At 32.9% G+C, this 21,384-nt stretch overlaps 1 protein-coding gene across 1 annotated transcript in view; it reads left to right on the plus strand.

Annotated features, from left to right (window-relative positions):
* Positions 1-21,384, plus strand: part of MS3_00011127 (uncharacterized protein) — a gene marked incomplete at both ends in the record, with an annotated part of 170,451 nt that overhangs the window by 137,889 nt on the left and 11,178 nt on the right. The window contains 9 exons of the mRNA XM_051219539.1: positions 2,929-3,185; positions 5,079-5,336; positions 7,035-7,302; positions 10,181-10,641; positions 12,994-13,240; positions 16,059-17,192; positions 18,093-18,397; positions 19,530-19,968; positions 21,168-21,261. Coding sequence (XP_051064864.1) covers positions 2,929-3,185; positions 5,079-5,336; positions 7,035-7,302; positions 10,181-10,641; positions 12,994-13,240; positions 16,059-17,192; positions 18,093-18,397; positions 19,530-19,968; positions 21,168-21,261 — 3,463 coding nt within the window. The remainder of the gene's footprint in view (positions 1-2,928; positions 3,186-5,078; positions 5,337-7,034; positions 7,303-10,180; positions 10,642-12,993; positions 13,241-16,058; positions 17,193-18,092; positions 18,398-19,529; positions 19,969-21,167; positions 21,262-21,384) is intronic.

Below are 21,384 nucleotides of genomic sequence, written 5' to 3' on the forward strand. Positions count from 1 at the left end.
TGGTTTGGGCATAGGGTCAGCAACCTCATCACTAAGAAAACAATTTCGCTATAAAAAACACTAACTGAATTAATTCACGCTCTCAAAAAGGGTATATAACATTATTAAACCCATGCAATATAAGTAGATTCTTGTTTATATAGCACTATACTACTTACCATTGTCAAAGTAGTTTCAAGCATATACCTTTAGGTGGATTATCTTCGAAGTGATATCACAACTGAAAAATCATTTAAAATCAAATATCACCGGATAGTTGCTTCTCATTCGGTTTCGAACCACCCTGCAATACATATTCCTACATTATGGTTTCAGTCAATCATGTCCATCATAACCAGACACTATGCTTATCTTATAATTTAATAAAATGTTTAGAATCGGAAATGAATACAGTTCATGTTTGGAATACGACTATTATCTACCTTTAATAAATATATTGGAAATCCTTTTGAATATTAATGGATTATTCTTATCATCTTCACAATATGGATCACAAACTGATCTTAGCTAGACAATTATTGTTCCAAGTATTCGAGTGTTTGAAATTATTGATTTTCAAACTACTCTTCTGAATAACCAATCATAATCAAAATAAAAGAGGTTGTATAAGGGTAATAAACATAATTATTATCACTCAGCATGATGTGAAATAAAATCCAATACATATGTGAACATCAATAACATTATGGTAAAGAGGTAGAGAATGAAAATAGAGCAAAGTTTTAAAAAAAGTCAATCAAGATTATTTGATAAATATCCAGTCATCATGATAGAGGTAGGTTAATTACACTTTCCTCCTGTATATATAGGTTAGATTGGGAATGTTTACCAGAGAGTGACCCTGCAAAACGGGGTAAGATTGGTGTTGGTTACTTGTTAATTATTGTGAGTTACTTGTATTCGTTTCGTATCCACGTTGGAAAAGATGCCTGGCAGTCGGACTTGTGTAGACTTTACTCCCATTTAGGATTATGTTCAAAAAATCTGGTAGAAACCCACTTTCTCTGAAATTTCACTGTACTTGCTACCGCAGGTACATGTAAATCTGCAATTGCGATTGAAGCTGACGTCCTCAGAGTATTGATCTACATTTAACTAATGTAACGAACACTTGCTGTTGTATAGTAAAACCAGTTGAGCAGCAGGGAAGCTTCTTTTCAGTGCTATCTTTACTCTTCTGTCGACTATGCCTGAAATCTCATCACATTTGAATTGAAAACCAATGAAAATAGGTTTCTTTGCAAACTGCCAGCAGTTTATCATCTTGAGGATATCTTTTTCAATTTTCCATAAAGTTCATCTCCAAAATAACGAATTCCTCATTTATTTTATCATTTACTCATAGCTTCGTGGCTGTATTGTAAAGCATTTTAACAAAATATATTTTATAACTGGTACAACAAAAGCCATTATATTGTAAATAATGTCCTCACAGTTATAAGCGGAATAGGTCAACTTTGGCCCGATGATACTGTACATAACTGATTGACGCGATCAATGATGGGAGTAATTATACACGTGATGTGAATGTGTATATGATGCGAATTGTTCACCAGGGTCCTTGGTACCTGTGTGACTGCACCACAGGATTGAGGATTGTAGCGCTAATGGAAATATTGTCTTATTCATCTTTTTTTCCCTGTATACTTTTCTGAGTAGTTCCATCATTTGTTTTTTTGATCTTTCAATATTCCATTGTAAACTATGTATATGGATGAGAGTTGTTAAAATGACTATGGTAACTCGTAGCATAATCAATATCATGATAAATAATCCACATATCTGAAGTTGTATGTTGTGTTTTAGATCACAAGTTTCAGTTTTGTTAATTCTAAGTTATCTATGAAGATATGAGATATGATATTACACTAGTGATCATTTCATAGCCACTTAGTCAATTCCTTTGTATAGTTAGTTGATTGTTAAACTGAAAACAGACCACTTTATGGCAAAGTATTAGGAATTTTCTCAACTTACTTTTTTTCGGTAAAAACAAGTACCATGAATTTCGTTAATATCTAATAAGTTAACCCATAACGTTGAGAAGCTGAAGTACATCTTTTAAACTATGAACCACCATATGTCGCATAATTTAGCTAACTATCAAGTCAATTTATATCATGGTGATTTTACCATAAATATTATAGATCATTTTTGGTTATTGAATTTGTGTACTTTAGAGAGACTAGTCATTAAAGTACAATCATAAACCATTTGTCATCAAATTGTTGTAAGTGGAATGATCAATATCTTGACGTAGTTCCACACTTAAAACTTTCATATTTATATACGATTGTACACCTTGGTAATAATTTCATTGAAATGAGATCCTTTCACTGAAATTCATGTTTTTAATATTTAAAAATAATGAGATTAAGTGTTTGCGCATGAAACCGAAGGTTATACGTTCGAATCCTAAATGCGGAATCATGGATACACACTACTGAAGAGTGTCATACTACGACAAAACGACTGTCCAATGCATCCAGGTTATCACTAGTGATCCAAAATTGATTGATTCATCATTTCAATCCAAATGATCAATAAGCTAGTGACAAATCAAAGAAGGTGTTATGGTCACTGGGTGATGATCAATGTCATGTGTATCAAGTCTTTATTTGTGCAGATCGAATGCTATCGACCAAGTTGCAATATGGCCACCAGTCTAGGTGACTGGTAGTTGGAAGTACACCTTGCTGACGAGTGTGCCAAGTAGCACGAAACCCGGGTCCAGTGTTTCCTATCGTTTACCTTTAACCACCATCTAAGGTTTTGTAGAGATGAGAAATCATGAAATATCATAAAATCCAGTTTTAATATTCTGGTTTTATGTACACGTCATCTATTGATGTACATAATTTAATTTGTTTTGAATTGTTTTATTAATTAAAAACAAACAAACAAACAATCTTCTATTTTTTCTTTTAGCTATCCCTCCTTCACCGAATAATATCCGTGCAATATTTCTTAATCAACATCAATTACGTATTAGTTGGTCATTACCATTGAATCTATTACAAACAATTTCATCTCATCTTATTAAAAAATTAACACAAAATGATATTAATAAATTAATTATATCATCTGGATATAATTATTTATATTTTGCTATATATATTAGTCCAATAATAAAAATTAATTGGAAACGTTATACAACAAAAGGTCCTACAACTGAATTCATTCTAGTAAGTTTAATAACTAATTAATGTTACCGTTTATTTGTTGTTGATTAGTTGAAATCATGAGTCAATTGAAGTTAGATCCTTATGGAAAATCTAAAAGTACTGGACGATCGTTTCGTCCTATTGTCGGACTTTTCAGCAGTAGTCATATACTATTCTGCCTCGTGAGATTTTGAATCCAGGACCTATCAGACTTGCGCGTGAACGCTTAGCCTATAAACCACTGAGATATTATCTAATGGTGTTAATTGTCTAACTTCAACTAATCCACGAAATCGCACCACTGTCCACTATTGTCATCAGTGAGTTACTATCTCACAACAGGTATGACTGAACTCCACTGGTCACTGCTTCTCACTAGAACTCCAGGAAATACGTCTTGGAGATTGTCACTAGTGAGCATATGATGATTATAATCAGAGATGGGTTTTGTGGGTATTATAGTAATTTAATAGTTGAATTCATGAATTAATTAAAGGAGTCCCATACTAGAACGAAACAGCCGTCCAGATTATCCAGGTTTTCCATGGTGGTCTAGCTTTAATTGACTTATGATCTCAACTATTAAAAAATTACTATAATATCCACATAAACCCCTCTGAATTAATGTTACATTTAAGATTTTTACTAATCATAAGAAAATCAGTCAGTCAGTCAGTAACAACGTGGAACTTTGTACCAAAATACATCAGTTCGAGTTGCCACACCATATTAGCACAGAGATGCAGTTGTCAATTCAAATCCCGTAGTGGTAGAGGCGGTAAGAATATAAGCAGTAATCGGAAAGTTTGTCGAATGGAATAGAAGTAATTTCCAAAGTGAACCAGTCATAGCTTGAATAGTTGTGTTGATCATTGTAACTTAAGTCTTTAAATGACTGTCTATCTATTGCTTCCAGCTAATTATTCAATCAATATTAAATGGATGAGATTATATACTGAGCATTACTAACTGTCATATACTTAGAAAATGTATCTTTTTTATTTTGATCCATGTGATTGAATAGGAGTCTATTTTGTTTAATATGTATTGAACTAATAGTCACATGTTGTTCAATGACTCTGTAACTTTAGTTAGGTCAATAATATGATTAGCAGACAACAAGTGGCCATAAATAATGAATTTGAAGGCTTAGCTCCTAACGGTTCAACAAGATTCTTTTAATCTTAGTAGCTAATCAAAACATGAACACACCAACTAGATAGAAATTCCATCATTTTTTATTTAGGATTAAATGCATAACTACAAATCATTATAGTTAGGAAGTTATAATTTGTTTAGGACGTGATCAATAATAAAACACACCGAATATTAGGCTCATTATTGATTATCGATCATTTAGGGACAGTTTCTGATTTGAAGCGCAAGTACACAGTTGGGAAATAAACAAAATACAACAGGCAAAGTATTTAATAACCACACAATAAAATATATGTATGATAGTTCCTTGTAGAACAGTCCTGAAGGTTCCACCCTCCTTTAATATTCACTATTATGTAATACTAACACTGTCGTAATAACGGATATCAATATACACAATGGTATCACAAAACTAGATCAGAACTGCTTAGGTCCAAGATAAAAGCAAATAATGAAGGTAGGGAACATCTACCTGTTTAGTTATCCATTAAGGATACTTTATTTGACTTGTGTAACTCTGTGATCAACAAGGAACTATCAGTTATTAAGAATTTTAGAGATTGGACGTCATTGACCATTGGATTAATTGAATTATTTATAAAATTTGCTACTAATTTTGTTTAAGTAGTGTAAGTAAAATAACAAAAATTTTACCCCAACCCACATGGTTTTTTACAAAGTTATACAAATTGTATTTCTTGAAATATACTTATTCAATATAATCAGCTTTATTTTCGTTCTTCTACTTTTCTTTAGAATGATTATGATGAAAAAACTAATTATTTAGTAAGGGTTAGTTCAGTGAGTATCAATGATCATGAAAGTAAATGGTCAGAACCAATTTCAACAGAACGAATCGAATCAACCAATTCTAATTTGGCAATTAAAGTTTATAATTTAAAATGTCATTTATTTTATCGATCCCAAACCGATTTGTGGCAATTAAAAGTAAAATGGGAAGTTCCTAAACAATTACAAACTGGATCATATTTTGATCAACTTTCTCACTATAGGGTTAGTTAGATTTTTAGATATTTTCATCACTAGAATCATCACAAACTTGATTACTTGAATTGTTTAATAATATTTACTGAAAATCAGTGTGTATCTGTTAGTTATTCCACTTGATCAACCTGACATTATGATCACTAACCCTAGTGACTGAACATTGTAGTACTAGTTTAAAATAGATGGAATATGGTTAGCAGTGGAATCTCGGACTTGCTATTCGTCTGATGTGAAGGCGCGGATCGGCAAAGCAAGAGCAGCATATTTAAAACTGAGGAACATCTGCAATTCAAAGCAACTGCCGACCAACATCAAGGTCAGGATTTTCAATACAAATGTCAAGACAGTTCTACTGTATGGGGCGGAAACCTGGAGAACTATGAAAGCCATCATCCAGAAAATACAAGTGTTTATTAACAGTTGTTTACGCAAAATACTTCAGATCCGTTGGCCGGACACTGTCAGCAACAACCTACTGTGGGAGAGAACAAACCAAATCCCAGCGGAGGAAGAAATCAGGAAGAAGCGCTGGAAGTGGATAGGACACACATTGAGGAAAGCACTGATCTGCATCACAAGACAAGCCCCCACATGGAATCCTCAAGGCCAAATGAAAAGAGGAAGACCAAAGAACTCATTACGCCGAGAAATGGAAATAGACATGAGAAAAATGAACAAGAATTGGATAGAACTAGAAAGGAAGGGACAGGACAGAGTGGGTTGGAGAACGCTGGTCTGCGGCCTATGCTCCATTTGGAGTAACAGGCGTAATTAAGTAAGTAAGTAATTCGTCCTTTTCGGACGTGTAGTTCTGCTTGTTCAGTAACAGATGAAAATCGGAAATAGCTAAGGGATAAGAACTATTTTAGTTAAAACATCACCGATGTTAATGTCACGCACAGATTATCACTTGTCTAGAACAGTGTGTAGATAAACAGTTCAATATTTAAAAATAAATCGTCAGTCTGAAAAAAAGCAGTAAGTCAAATACAACTGCCATGGGAAATGGGAGGTATACGCATCTGTTAAATAACTATCGGATTACATTAGCGCATCCAGAGGAAAAAAAGACCTAAAGAAGTGAGGTTAAAATAGGGTAATAAAACCAGATGCGATTAAGATCTAAACACGAGAAATATGGTACAAAAGAATAATTACGATCAAAGACTGTAGAGTCAGAATTTATATCTAACTGCCTCTCTCTACGTATATATATATATATATATATATATATATATATATATATATATATATATATATATATATATATATATATATATATATATATTGGGAGAAAGAGAGGAGGTGAGAAATAGAGAAGAATGAATGAAATTACTTCACCGTAACTGAGTTTGCACCATTATGATGATGACGTAACAGATTTATCAAGTAAACTTTTATGTACGTGACCCGAACGAATTCTTTTCACACAAATCACGAATTGTTAAAAGTTAAAATCCATTGGAAACCTTAAAGCACTGGACGGCTGTTTCATCCTAGTATGGGACTTTTCAGAATTGAACATCCATGACCCCATACGCGAGAATAAGACCCAGAATATTCATTCTCGAAAGTGGATGCTTAAGCTCTAGACCATTCAGCTGCACTGTTAATGGTTGCTTAACTTTGATCAATCTGGAATTTCAATAAAATTCAACATTCCTCTCAAACTCCATACTAAAAATTGTTTTCTTTTCTTAATAGATTAATTATACAATGATTAAATCAAACACGAAACATACTACTCATATCATACCAATAATGAATCGTGAATTATCATTAAATAAATTAGATTCATATAAAAATAAATTTTTTTTACATAATTGGTTATATACATCAGAACCGGATTCAATTTATGCTATATCTATTCGACCAGTTTTTAAAGGGTACACATTTCAAACCGATACGGATACATTTATTAAACGACCGTATGGTATTCTAGAAAATAATTTATGTTATATACCAAAGAAGAGTAAGTTATAATTAAACATATTACTCTTTCACTTGGTATTGTTTGGCTTGTATCTTCCCATTGAGATTTTTTTAAAGACTGCAATTGACCAGTCTGTTATTGGCATAGGTGCATACTGTGCGTATGTCTCGATATTGCCTTAATTCACAAGCTTTTTGTAAGCAATGATGGATAGTGACTGACAGTGGAATCCAGGACGCGCGTTTCGTCCTATCTGAGACGAATCAGCTGGATGTACCTGCATCTCAGAGTTGATGTTCACTCTGGGACTCGAACCCAGTACCATTCGCTTCAAACGCCATCTCGTTATCCACTCAGCTACTGAGTCCTAATAGCCACTTGCTTTTGCAATGGGGTGAATTTAAATTCACTTGGCATTGTTTGACTTGTATCTTTCCATTGAGTCTCAAAGTGAACATTAACTCTGAGATGCAGGTACATCCAGCCGACGAGTCCCAAGTAGGACGAAACACACATCCTGGATTCCACTGCTAGCCACTATCCATCACAGCTTACACATTATCTTTTTGTTTGTTTTTTTCAATATAGTTTAGAATAAGTAAACTTAACAATTAGGTTATATTTAGAGCTTAGTTTCTTGATATACCACGTACTAGAACCCACCAGATCACAAATTAAAAGACAGAAGATAAGTGAGAAGAAATATTATTTCAGTTAGTGTCAAATATAGTAAGTAATTAGTATTAACAAAATCGTTATCACAGTCATCTGATTTGCATACAGTGGTTTATAACATTTGTTCAATAAAAAGGTACACGTCGAGGTTCTGGAGTGTTCTTAGAAAAGATGATTAGATGGATTTTTTCGGCTCTTTCTGAGCTTCTTAGAGCTTCCTTGAGTTTACTGATGGGCCGCTCTCACAGATCATAAACTGACATTAGTTAAACAATCATTGAAAAACCAGGAAGTAATGGAAATCTATTTTGTTTTAGTATACGGTTTACTGAACAGCATATAATCGTGACCCCAATAACTTTATGTATCAAAGTAAGCTCTCAACATTTAAACCAATCAGTCAACATCCGATCGTGTACATTACAAAATTGAATCCATTTGAGATATTGCTCAACCATCTTTATTTTGTTATTAAGTGTGTGACCTAGGTTTTTTCTCTCTAGACATTCTACTTCCAGTCACTAAGTGACAAATTTGAATTCCACTACATTTAAATCAGTATGCGCAAGCATACATTATCACATTAGTAGTTTATAGTCAAGAGCATGAATCTGTAACTGGTAGGTGAAGTCATAAATGGAAATATAATATGTCATGTGTTTCAAATAAGTTCTAGAATGGACCAATAAAATACATTGTTGATTTAATTTAAACAAATCATACAAGAAGAGATAATAAATAAGTTCTACTTAACACAGTGAAGTTCTGTGAAGAAAAACAAAACATGTCAGATTATTTCTTGTAGTTACCATAGTAACAATAATAATTACTACTAAGAAAATCATTTAAAATAAGAAAGATACTTATACAATTGGAAATAAATCATAGAAGAAGGGTTAGTAAATAAACTGCATGAAAGAGAATAGAGATTAGAAGTACTTTTAATATAATTCAATATGATTCGATATACACGAAGGGTTAAAGAATATCGAAACTAAAACAACTCAACAGTTATTTAATATCCTATAAATTTTGATGATGTCCTAGTAACTTCCTTCTTGAGTTATTAACTTGATGTGAATGAATAGAAGAGAACTAAAATCAATATGTTAAGGTTATTCTTACATTAAAAGTGTAAAAATGACGCTAAAGAAGTGTTAGGTTCGCTACTTTATTGACGCAAAACACTGGAACGTTAGAACTTCACCGTTGCAAATCAGAAGACGGAAGAAAAGTTGGAGAAGTGTTTACTTGGTGAGAATCGAAATGTACAGATAGATAATAGCATTTGTTAAATCAACATTATATTTCGGCCGATCCTCAGAGACATATTATGCTACTGACCAATAGTAGCATACCACGTTGATATTCTAGAAGGCTCATGTTCTGATTGGCTGGAATTCTTCGGCTCCTTTAGGGTCTCTGGAAGCTCAACACAAAGCAGTTGAGAAACTTGATTTCCATGTACTTATAGGAATGTTGTGTAAGCAGAAACGGAGATTCAACAAATTTCATAAATATAAGCAGAATTTGGAAATTGATAATCCTTGAAGATTGTTTTTTTAGTGTATGCAAAGAATTTGATGGAGATTGCTTAGTTTTGTAGGCTGTATTTGTCGCAGACTAATCTCATTTTGAGCATCACTGAAATACAGTTAGCAGTGAACAGCTGTTTCATCTTAGTATGAGAATACTCAGCAGTGGATATTCACAACCCTAACTCAGAACAAAGTTCATGATATACGGATCTTCCAGGAAATCTTTGAACACTGAAACCCACTGAATTAGCAATCAGTAATAAGATTTGAATTCTAATGAAAGTTTCATTGAAATCATGAGCAAATTTAAGTTAATCCACCATTAAAAGCCTGGAAGCACTGATTAGCTGTTTTATTTTAGTATGGGACTCCTTGACAGTTTGTCCACACGCGGAAATCTATCCCAGAACATACGATTTCGCGTGCTTACCCTTAACCTTTAAACCAGTAAGCCGAAGTCCAACTGCTTCAATATCTATTCTCAATCAATCCACCAAACTCGACGATTATCTTTCATTGTCTGCAATGAGTAATTGTCTCACATGCGCCATGGTTTAGCTCTAGTACTTCAAATTTTTTATTGATAATTTGTCTAACTTAAATCAATTCATCATATCAATGAAATTCAATAGCCCCCCCCCATCAATCCTATACTTATATTTATTTGAAACTATTATGTAATTTACTACATTTTTACATTGCAGATATGTTTCATATCCCAGTCCCAGTGATTATATTAAATCCATTTATTGATAAAACAAATTATTTTTTAATTGGTATAAAACCTATCAAATGGATTCAAACATCTTCACCAACATCCTCATCATCATCATCCTCTTCCTCCTCATCATCATCATTATCACCATCCTCATTGATACGTCAAGATTTACCAATGACATATGAATTAATAGCTTATAAATTACCAATACATAATAATAATATACAAACAATGGAACAAATAAAATTAGGACAATGGAATTCTAGTGAATTATTGTCATTCATAAATCATTATTCAATAAGTGATACATCATTAATACAAATTGAATTAAGTCAATCATTAATTGATACATCATTAAGATATGAGAAAAGATCTAAGAATATATTAATTGGTAAAGCATTACCAATGAATCAAGATTATGCATTATGTATGAAAGTTTGTTTACAAGTAAGTTGATCTTGAATGAACTTTGTACATTTCCTGGATCAAGTGACAATATACTATGAAAAGTTTGATATGAAATATTTTTGGATGACAAGTATACCTCAGATACAATGAAATATTGTCAGTAGATCAGATGTGTTAGCCTTTTAAAAGGTTTGAATAATGTATATGAATGTCCTAAACTAAGTATTGCATGGATCGATGTAGTGGTCAGTCATAGTATTGTGTATAATGTCTAATCAGTATACATATATATATGGATAGATACACGTGGACCTTCATAGGGTGTATAATCCCAATGCTCGAAGTCAACAATATATGGCTAATATATGCTGGTAGTTGAGTCCAAGACATAATTTTTGTCAAATTTATGTCTTTGTGTTCACTTTGAATTTAGTGTCGGGTATCTATTGTTTTAATTACTAGTGTGTTAATTCATTAAACTATTGAGTTAAAATAGTCGATATAATATTTACAGTCAATATTGTAAAGGTCTATATTTTACCAAACTCTGTTAGTTTATATAAGTTTCATCAGTCCTGATGGACTAGTGATCAATGAAATTTCTGTATGGCTTCAGAAAGCTCAATTGAAGTTTGTCAACTTGGATTAATTGTAATTCAGGAGAGATGTAGATGTATCAACTGAAAAACAAGTTTACTAAGCAAAAGTCTGTTCTACTCAACTTTGAACGTGAGGAGCATGACTGTTAAGAATGGACGACATTCATAGATTACTAATATTCGACTAAAGGTGTATTCAAACCATCCCTTGAATATTTGGGGACAACTGAGTGAGTGATCCCGAGGTTATACATAGATGGCTAATGGAATGATGAGGTAGCAAATTTTCATTGATTGATTTAGTTAGTAATCATGTTTCGTATGCAAACACCGCCTCATTCGATGGTCGATGTTGTCAACTGTAGGAATAGGCTAGAAGGAGGATAAGGGTGGCCGAGCTAAGACATGGGATCAGTTCATGAAGTCACTGATGAGAAGACTTATTCGCGTTAACATGTTTAGACTGCTTTGTTGGAGTCAGATTGATTATTGTAACCAGTGGTTAGAAGCTGTGAGGGACATGGCTCAGAATGGTTCTCAATGCGGAGTTGCATTCACTCGTTATCATCCTATAGAACAAGAGACCCGAAACCTCCTCATACTATCTATACATAATCTTCGCTGCTACTGTAGTGAATGAAGACTCAGGTACGGTAAACCAACTTAGTGCTTAACACAAAATTATACAGTGGATTTGTAAAATATGAAGATCCTACATTACGTACATCAATTGCATATCTACCTTGAGTCATCCCTTACACAAATGATCATTCTTCCAACCTTGTTTTTATCCTGAATGCTTGCTGTTCTTTTTTCTCATTTCTTGGTTTCAATCTTTTTCCGGTAAGCATTCTACTTCCGATTCCTGCCCCATACGACTTATACTATCCGCATAAGAAGCATACACTACTACTGATACTACCCCTACTACTCTGGGATTTGTCTTGGAATAATTTTATCTTATTGTGACAATATGGTGCGGAAGCTTAAACAGATGCACATATTCATGTGATACTTCTATATCCGATGCTGCTATAAAGTTACTGTGTACTTTAAATAATAGGTAACAATAAGAACCAGTTCTCACATATCAGCTTATTTAAGACTAGTCAACTGAATATGTTTTCACATCTATGTTCATGTTTTCATTGTGACTAGAACATAATATTATTCTATTTTTGTATTGTTTACTTGAATCTTCGCATTGATGTTTAGGACTGCAATAGATCAGTCTCTTATTGGATGATCAGTCCTAAATAAGTAGAAACGCGAGTCCTGGAATCTACTGCTAGCCAGCAACATATCTGCTAATATTAATCATCCTAAACGCCAATGCTTTATCTTTCCCGCCACTAAATCATAGAATCTATTCATGTGTATGGAATTTAGATAAAGTAAATGGTTTAGGTATGGAAGATCCACCTGACTTATTGATAATCCTTTCTTAATTCAGGAATTAATTTTCCCGAAATTCAGTCCTGAACAGAAATCTGGTCAATCAATTATTGCTTTGGATATTTTTTATTCTACTTGCGATGGATCAGTCACTGCGTGGTGATCAGTGTTATGTATGTCAGATCCTTTTTAGTGCAGATTGAATCCTATCGGCCAAGTTGCAATGTGGCCACCAGTCTAGGTGACTCGATATTAAGTACAATATGTTGAGATAAGATGTTTACTAGCTCCGACCACCATCTTATATTGTATTCTAGTCAACTTAAAGAATAAAATTATATTTGTTTTGATAATTCCCAATTTCAATGTTGAATGCTAATTTTTTATAATTTTTCAGCCAAATAAACACTTCTACTCATTTAATATTATGGATAACGGTGTAAAACATGAACTAGTTTGTTATGAATCAAAATGGATTCAACCAGTTTCAACAAATCGTCCATCTCCATTAATTGATTCCTTGAATGATACCATCAATTCTCAATTAAACGAATACTATGATCCGGACCAGTTGTTATGGTCCAGTAATTCATTTGGAGCACATAGTCTACCACCGTCTGATGATGCTACCGCTCAAGGACCTGGTAAGATCAAATGTTATTCGGATTCTATTGATCACGGGAAAATGTGACGGTTGTTTTACTTGATTTGAATTTAACTGTACTACGATCAGAATTTAGGCTGTTTAAATTAGTTAACATGATCTATGTTTCTTTCTAGTTTGCACTTATTAGCAGAGCACACAGGAAATCTTGACAGAACTGATAGGCTTAGTGTAACTTACAAGTATTGTAAACAATATGAACAGAGTTTCAGATCGATTTTATAATTATTAACCAGATTATTTGAGTTAGTTTTATTTAGAGTCAGGATTTGAACAAATAAATTTAATAACTGTATTCATGAGTCGATTAAAGCTAGACCAGTAGGGAAAATCTGGAAGTACTGGACGGCCTTCCATCCTAATATGGGATTCCGTGACCAGTAGAGTATAAATTGTGTCGGGTGTGAGCCAGTTATCCACCATAGACAATGGATGAAGGGTTGCGAAGAATCACCAATCGATCGAAGTTAGACATTAATACCGTTGGATGCCAAATCAATGGTCTAGAGATTAAGCGTTCGTGCGCGAGACTGTAGACCCTGGGTTTGGATCCTGCAGGCGGGATCGTGGATGCGTACTGCCGAGGAGTCCCATACTAGGAGTAAACGGCCTTCCAATGATTCCAGACGTTCAATGGCGTTCTGACTTATATCGACTCATGAATTCAACTACTAGAGTAGAGATAATTTTAAACGTGACCATTGAATATTTTTGAATACAATGTGATTTGTTGTAGTGAAAGTGAAATATGATTGGTCGCTGAGCTTAACAAACAGGCACTTAGCCTATCAACTATTAAATATGTGACTTCCTTGCCTGCTATTGATTTCTACACCGAACTCTCTGTGAATGAATGCTTGCAATTGTGTTGAATAAGGTATTATCTAGTCTATACTGTGGTTTTCTATCCAGGGTCGTTAATCCTGGTCCTGATATAACGCGACTAGTCCCATTATCGTATAAACGTATTATCTCAGCATACTGGAAAGGAAAGAAAAAAATTTAAACTATTCATTATATCAAATATCAATGGTCCTTTCAAATGCGGCCACTTCAAACACAATACTTTTATACTAATGAGGCCGAATTTAATAATCTATCGTAGTATACCTAAGAGAGAAAAAATATTTCAAACCATTCGTTAAATCACAAAGGCAGTATCGTAGCCTTCTAATTCCTGTGATCATTGTAATTTTGAGTTAGTTGTAATTATATTCCAAAAACATCATGGTAACTTGATCTCCCGAATTTAATGAATCATTTCCAATAGAAATATTCATAGTATTTAGATATCTGAAATGTATATCTTTCAGAATATCTTCAAAAAGGAGTTTAAACGTCTACACACAACTTTCCTAACAAATCTGTTTTGAACATTCACATCAATTCCTTTTTTTCACTTAAACTTACCATGAGAATGAATCTAGTCTGTTATTGGTTGATTCATCCAACAGTGTAACTTATTGGATGTAATGGTTTAACTGGGGAAAAAGTACTATTTCCTTGTAGTTTTCTTCATGCTTCACTCTTAAAAATGGATCTTTAACAATCATTCATTATCATTATCATTCCAAGTGTATAACTAAATATATACTTCACATTGATTGAAAAACTGAGAGTGTTGGATAACTATTTCATAGTAGTATAAGACTAGTTAGTAATCACTGATGTCCTATTTTCGAATCTAACCTGAGATTTCCATTGCCTATAAACGTCATATTAATTATACACTACAAAGTTGGGACTCAAACAGATAGCAACCACTTGATGCTTTTATAGATCAAGTTGGTTCACAACAGAAACTACGAATAGACCACTTCTCCATGCTCAGATAAGCAGAAACAAAATAAAAGAACCAAAGTGTATTTATTTTACAGTTTCAAATAAGTCAATCTGTCTTAGTTTAAACTTGCAATATATGTAATCTATTACTTGAAAAAGTTGAGTTGCTCTTCTTGATCCAAGTTGAGGAGTCAATAGCATATCCGTTTTAGCAGTTTACTTGTATTGATTATTTAATTCGCTCCTTTGATGTTATGGAATCCAAATGACCAGTCACTTTTAGCATCTGTTCATCCATGACAGATCGCCTAGATATTGCAATTAAGTCATTAGGATTTTAAATAAAGCTGTGTAATAAATAACCATGGGATTTAGGACGCTCATTTTTATTCTTTAGTCTGTAGTGTATAATATCACAGGGAAGACTCAGACAATCAATACAAAATGAATTGAAATTTATCTCATTGCACAAATCAGCATCTATCTGAACTCAATATCTAAATTAAGAACACGTTGCGTATTTGAAGTATGAAAGGGGTATTTGATTCGAGTCCCAGTGTAAACAACAGCTAAACAAAACAAAACAGACATCATAAACTCCAATACTAGCGTAGTGAACGGAACACGGGTGGGGACAATCGAATGCACCTAATACTAATCACAGAGTTACTTGGTAAAATAGAAAAACCATATAGCAACTCATTAATTTGCAAAATATTAATCCATCATATCAACCTGGACTGTTCCTGTTGCAAACATCAATCCATTGTCTCACTGTTTTCTGACAAACTTCATTGTGTTCCCGCTCTTTTTTTTCAGATTTTCGCCCATCTTCTGCTTCCAGGCATTACGTCTTTAACTCGCATCATATACTACTTATATCAATATATGTAGCACGCACCACACTAGCCATTATTCAATTTTACTTAAACTTATTTTTTAATCATATCTCTTACAAATTATCCAAAAAACGTTCTATTCATATAATTTCTCATTCTTTATAAATTTTATTTCAGGTAAAGAAACTGGTCTTGAATCATCAAAGATTCATGAAAATGATGATCAATCAATTCATGATATAATAATCAATAAAAATCAACACTTATCAGAAGATACCACGAGTAAACAATTTGAGAATTCAATGGAAACATCTTCTATAGACAAACACCTACTAACATTAACATCTAATCGAACGAATCAATCAAAGATCACTTTATTAACTGCTAGTATTACACTAACTATACTACTTATAATACTTGGCTTAATATGTTTCTTATTTATATTATATAAAAGAAAACGTTTATCTAAATTAAATCATTACAAAATAACTAATACTACTAATAACACTACTAAATTATCAAATCATTTACAATGGACTGATTGTTCTACTATAAGTTATACTATATTACGTTGTTTAACATTAAATAAACATAAAACAAATCAAAAATTATTTAATTCATTTAATTTAAATGATATACATAGTCCACCACCAGGTAGTGGTGGTTCATTATCACTTAATTTACAATCAATATTTACATCACATCCAATTGACTTAGTAACAACAACACCAACAACAGCAACAGCAATAACAACCATAGCAACAACAACATTATGTGAATTTACTGGTTATACAAATCCTACAATAAATAATAATACTATTAATAATAATTTATTATATTCACAATCTAATGATGAAATAAGAAATTTCACTAATATAGAACAATATGGAAGTTTACGTAATAATACAATTCGTAGTGAAATTAATCCAAATTATTCATCGGATTCACCGAATACAACTTTATGTATAAATGATAATTATAAAGGATCAAAATTAAATCGTGTTGGTTCAATTTCATTAGGTTATCATCATTCATTTCAATTAAATTCACCATCATCACCAAGTGTATTATATGGATCAAATTGTATGAAATCTGGTCAAATCGATTTAAATATTACTAATACAAATAATAGTAATATTAATAATAATAATAATGGAATTGGTCCGTTAGGTAGTTTGAAATCTGTTAGTACAATGGGATCGAAAAGTGTACACCCTTTAACTGGAATAGATGGTATGAATTTAACTGATGATAGTTTGTTATCACCAAATAGTAATGCACGTTGTCGGAATCTGTTGAACTCTATTCCTAGTAAGTATGAATATTGTGTATAAAACTGTTTAATATATTCCACGATGGTGTAGCTTCAATTGACTGATGATTTCAACTAATGAAATTTCTAAAATCTCCACAAAACCCCTTCTGATAATATTCATCTGTTCACTAGTGACTGACTTCAGCAGGTACTTCCTAGAGTTTTAGTGAGAAGCAGTGACCAGTAGAGTTCAACCAGGTCTGTTGTGAGATATCAGCTCACTGAAGACAATGGTGTACGGTGGCGCAATATCGTTGATTGATTGAAGTTAGACATTAACATTAAATCTCCACACTTAAAAATCAGTTTTTACCATGGATTAATGTCATTTGATGAACTGATGACTATTCTATCCCACTTTGCTACTCTATGAGGAGAAATTTGTCATAACTTATTCGTCTCAAGTTCCATAGCAACTACAGAAATGTTTCACCTTCAATTCATAACCACATAGGTAACATTGTAGATGTCAATTTACATTTGAAATATCGCTTTTTTATCTAATCGTTTTGAGGAGTTTCTCAGTCAAATTTGAGTTATACATGAAATCCCAAGTGAAAACGAAAGACTTGTCTACAAAACGGTATTGATATTAAATGTCTCTATATCAACTAACTTAATTATGATTTGGTAGTAATGAAGAAGGCCCAGGACAGAGTGGGTTGGAGAATGCTGGTCGGCAGCCTATGCTCCATTAGGAGTAACAGGCGTAAGCAAGTAAGTAATGAAGAAGCTATCAGCCATTTGGTTCTAGTCAGTTTTAATCCTTAATATCAAGATCAAAATCTTTATAAATAAAACACTGATGAACTATTTTAATTTCATAACACTAGCTCATACTGCATTCGATCACAGATATGTATGTTTCATAATATTTGTACATTTTTGTATATTAGACAGACCACAAATATGTGGACCAATCCAAGTAGCTAATTTAATCGAACATGTACAAAGTTTAAAAGCAGACAATGGACGTTTAATGGCAGCTGAATTTGAGTCAATTGATCCAGGTGGTCCATTCACATGGGAACATTCGAATCGACCAGCGAATAGAAGTAAAAATCGATATGCCAATGTTATAGCTTATGATCATTCACGTGTTATCCTACAATTGACTGGAAATAATGATCCTGATTCTGATTATATCAATGCAAATTATTTGGATGGTTATTGTAAACAAAATGCATATATTGCAACTCAAGTAAGTCATATTTATAGTTAACTGCTTTGTAAACTTTGTTTTAATGCTACATACCACTCGAAGGTACTTTTGGTGTGGGTTAGTGGAGATCGTTGAATTTCCTTGAAATCATGAACTGGCCTAAACTACACCACCACTGAGACGATGGAAGCACTGGACAACCGTTCCGTCTTAGCATAGAACTACTCAGCAAAGCGCATCCACGATCCCGTAGTAGTCTGTAACTATTTTAAATAAATAAACACAGTAACGTAACATGATTAATACGTTATAATGAGAGTGATACATCGTATGAAGCACTGTTCATCCAAAAATTAAGTTCATATAAACCGAAAAGAAGTAACATTGAATAATATTTAGCTATAAGAATACAGAGATCATTATGTCTGTTTGTCGACACTAATTCGAACTAATAATATTGGTGTAGATTAAAAGAAAAGTAACCCACCTAGTTACTTACTTACGCCTGTTATCCCCTCGAAGAGGAGCATATGCCACCTAATAGTTACATAATTATCAATCATTTTCAATGACTAGATCATATGAAATCAGGTATCTAATACAAATGGTTATTTTATTTCTCAAATCGTAAATCGGATGAATGGAAATAAAAATTTACATTGTTTATAGAAAAACATTTAAGGTTTATTTAGATCTTGTCTGTTGAACATTTTAATCGGCATTGATGTACCTATGAAATAGTTAAATAGTAATCTGAATGATATTTGAAGGTCGCTTTAAACAGACTGTTTATTCAAGTAAACTATTGATTGATCAGGCTCTTCCAGACAGAATATGTGCTGTCTTACTGTAATATAAGAGTAAAGAATGCGAACATAAGTAAGTTATTGTTAAAAAATGAATAAGTCACATTCACGAGGTCAATGTTCATTTATCTTTTTCTGAAGACCTCAAGTTCTGTGTATATATTTGTTCGGTGTTTGACAAAAATGAAACTGTCAGTCTTTCTACTGTCGTGTAATTGGCTGAGTGAAGCTTAAGAGTAGTGTGAATTCACTATTAAATAAGAACAAAGATCAAAATAGTTATTTGGTTGTCTTTTTTAAGCGTTATTCTAACTTTTGAATTGTCAGTGTTATAACTAAACTTCTTTTTCCATATATATGTATAGGGACCATTACCTCATACAATTACTGATTTTTGGCGTATGGTATGGGAACAACATACCGGTATGATTGTATCAATGACACGTCTTGAAGAGAAAGCTCGTGTAAAATGTGAACAATATTGGCCGGGCAATTCTAATGGTATCAATGGTAGTAATAGCAGTAATAATATGAAAAGTGACAATAATTGTGTGATAACATCATGTAAACGAAGTCCTAGTATTTCATCACGAATAAACTCTACCTCGTCTAATAAAAAGTTGAATGATTTCAAAATGAAATTGTACGATAAATCAATTCTACCTCCTCCGGTTAATTTTCGAACGTCTGTGGATTTGAAAGAATCAAATGGGGAACAACAATTAAATGAGTTCCATTGTGACAATAATAATGTGATCAGTAGTGACTTAATATTTACAAATGGTCTTTCACATTTATCACAAAGTAAGCCAATGTTTTCAAACATCAATTACGTTTAACATATTTTCGAATTAAATGTATCGATGAACATAATATAGAACAAATGGAATGTTGCTAGTGATGTAATCCATGACTCTTGTTTTTTCCTATTGACAACTTGTCAGTTGGATATACATGTGTCCCAAAGTTGATGTTCACTGTGAGACTCAAACCCAGTACCGTTCACTTTAAACACTGTATCATTATCAACTCAACGACTGAGATCAAATAACTATTAATGTGTGGGACGAGTCAGATTTTAATCCGACTGACGTTTAGGACTCAAGTCGATCAGTCTTGTGAAGCCCTTTATTTTGTCGTCATTTACATCGGATGATGTTTGTTGACGGGCTCTCCACTTTGGTGGCTCGAGATCTGACTCCAAGTAGACCGTATGAATGGTTGTTATTGAAATATATATATATATATCACCTATCCTCGTATATAATCATCGACTTAAATCGCGTTAGTCAATGACGGAATCACATAATTCAAATAACGAGAATGGACTTTTGAATACAGATATTTTGCATATGAAACGAATAGAATAGAGAGAAGCGAAACGACGCACAGTTGAGATGGCGGGTAAACCAACTCCCATTCAACCAAGCGTTAATCAATATTTATAGTCACACGAAAATAAGTTACAGATATGTGATGAATAGGATAAGAAATGTTTACACATATATGCGCTCATATAAAAACAGTCAAGATTGATAAGCAGATAATTAACAAGGTCAGAATGGGACTCAAGTAGAATGAATGGATTGGTTTGTCCGAAAGCTAGAATAAGGCATATGGGCTTGACATAGTAACGGACACTACAGTCTCTCTTGGAATACATGGATCCTGTGAGAATTGCCTCGACACTTCCAACATCTTTTCTTAATTTGCTCTTTAGTTGGAAGCAGGTTTGTTCTCTCTCACAGTTAGTTGTTGTTGATGGCATCCGTCCAACGGACATTGAGTATCTTGCGTAGATAAGACAGTAGAGCTGTCTCGACATTCGTATTGAAGATTCTTCAACTGTAAGAATGCTGTTCTTGTTTTGCCACTCCTTTTCTTTTTAACTTTAGTAAGATTTCCTTAGAAATATTATAAATTTTACCTTGTGTTAAATGTTTCCCTGTTATATAACACATTCATCATTTCAAAGTATTACTTTTTTTGTTTCATTAATTTAGGTACAATTAATTTTGGTGATATATCTGTCAGTTTATTAGATACAATGGAATTGGCTTATTATACTGTTCGTTCGTTTGTTTTACAAAAAGTCGGGTAAAAGAAATTAAATTGTTATATCTTTCTTTCTTCCTTTCTTTTCTGATTATTAATTTATCCGTAGTTGTCGGTTGAGAAATGAATAATTCTTAGACATCTACTATATTATTATGAACCAGC

The sequence above is a fragment of the Schistosoma haematobium genome, chromosome 5 (genome assembly GCF_000699445.3).
Source record: "Schistosoma haematobium chromosome 5, whole genome shotgun sequence".
In the NCBI taxonomy this organism is placed as follows: Eukaryota; Metazoa; Platyhelminthes; class Trematoda; order Strigeidida; family Schistosomatidae; genus Schistosoma; species Schistosoma haematobium.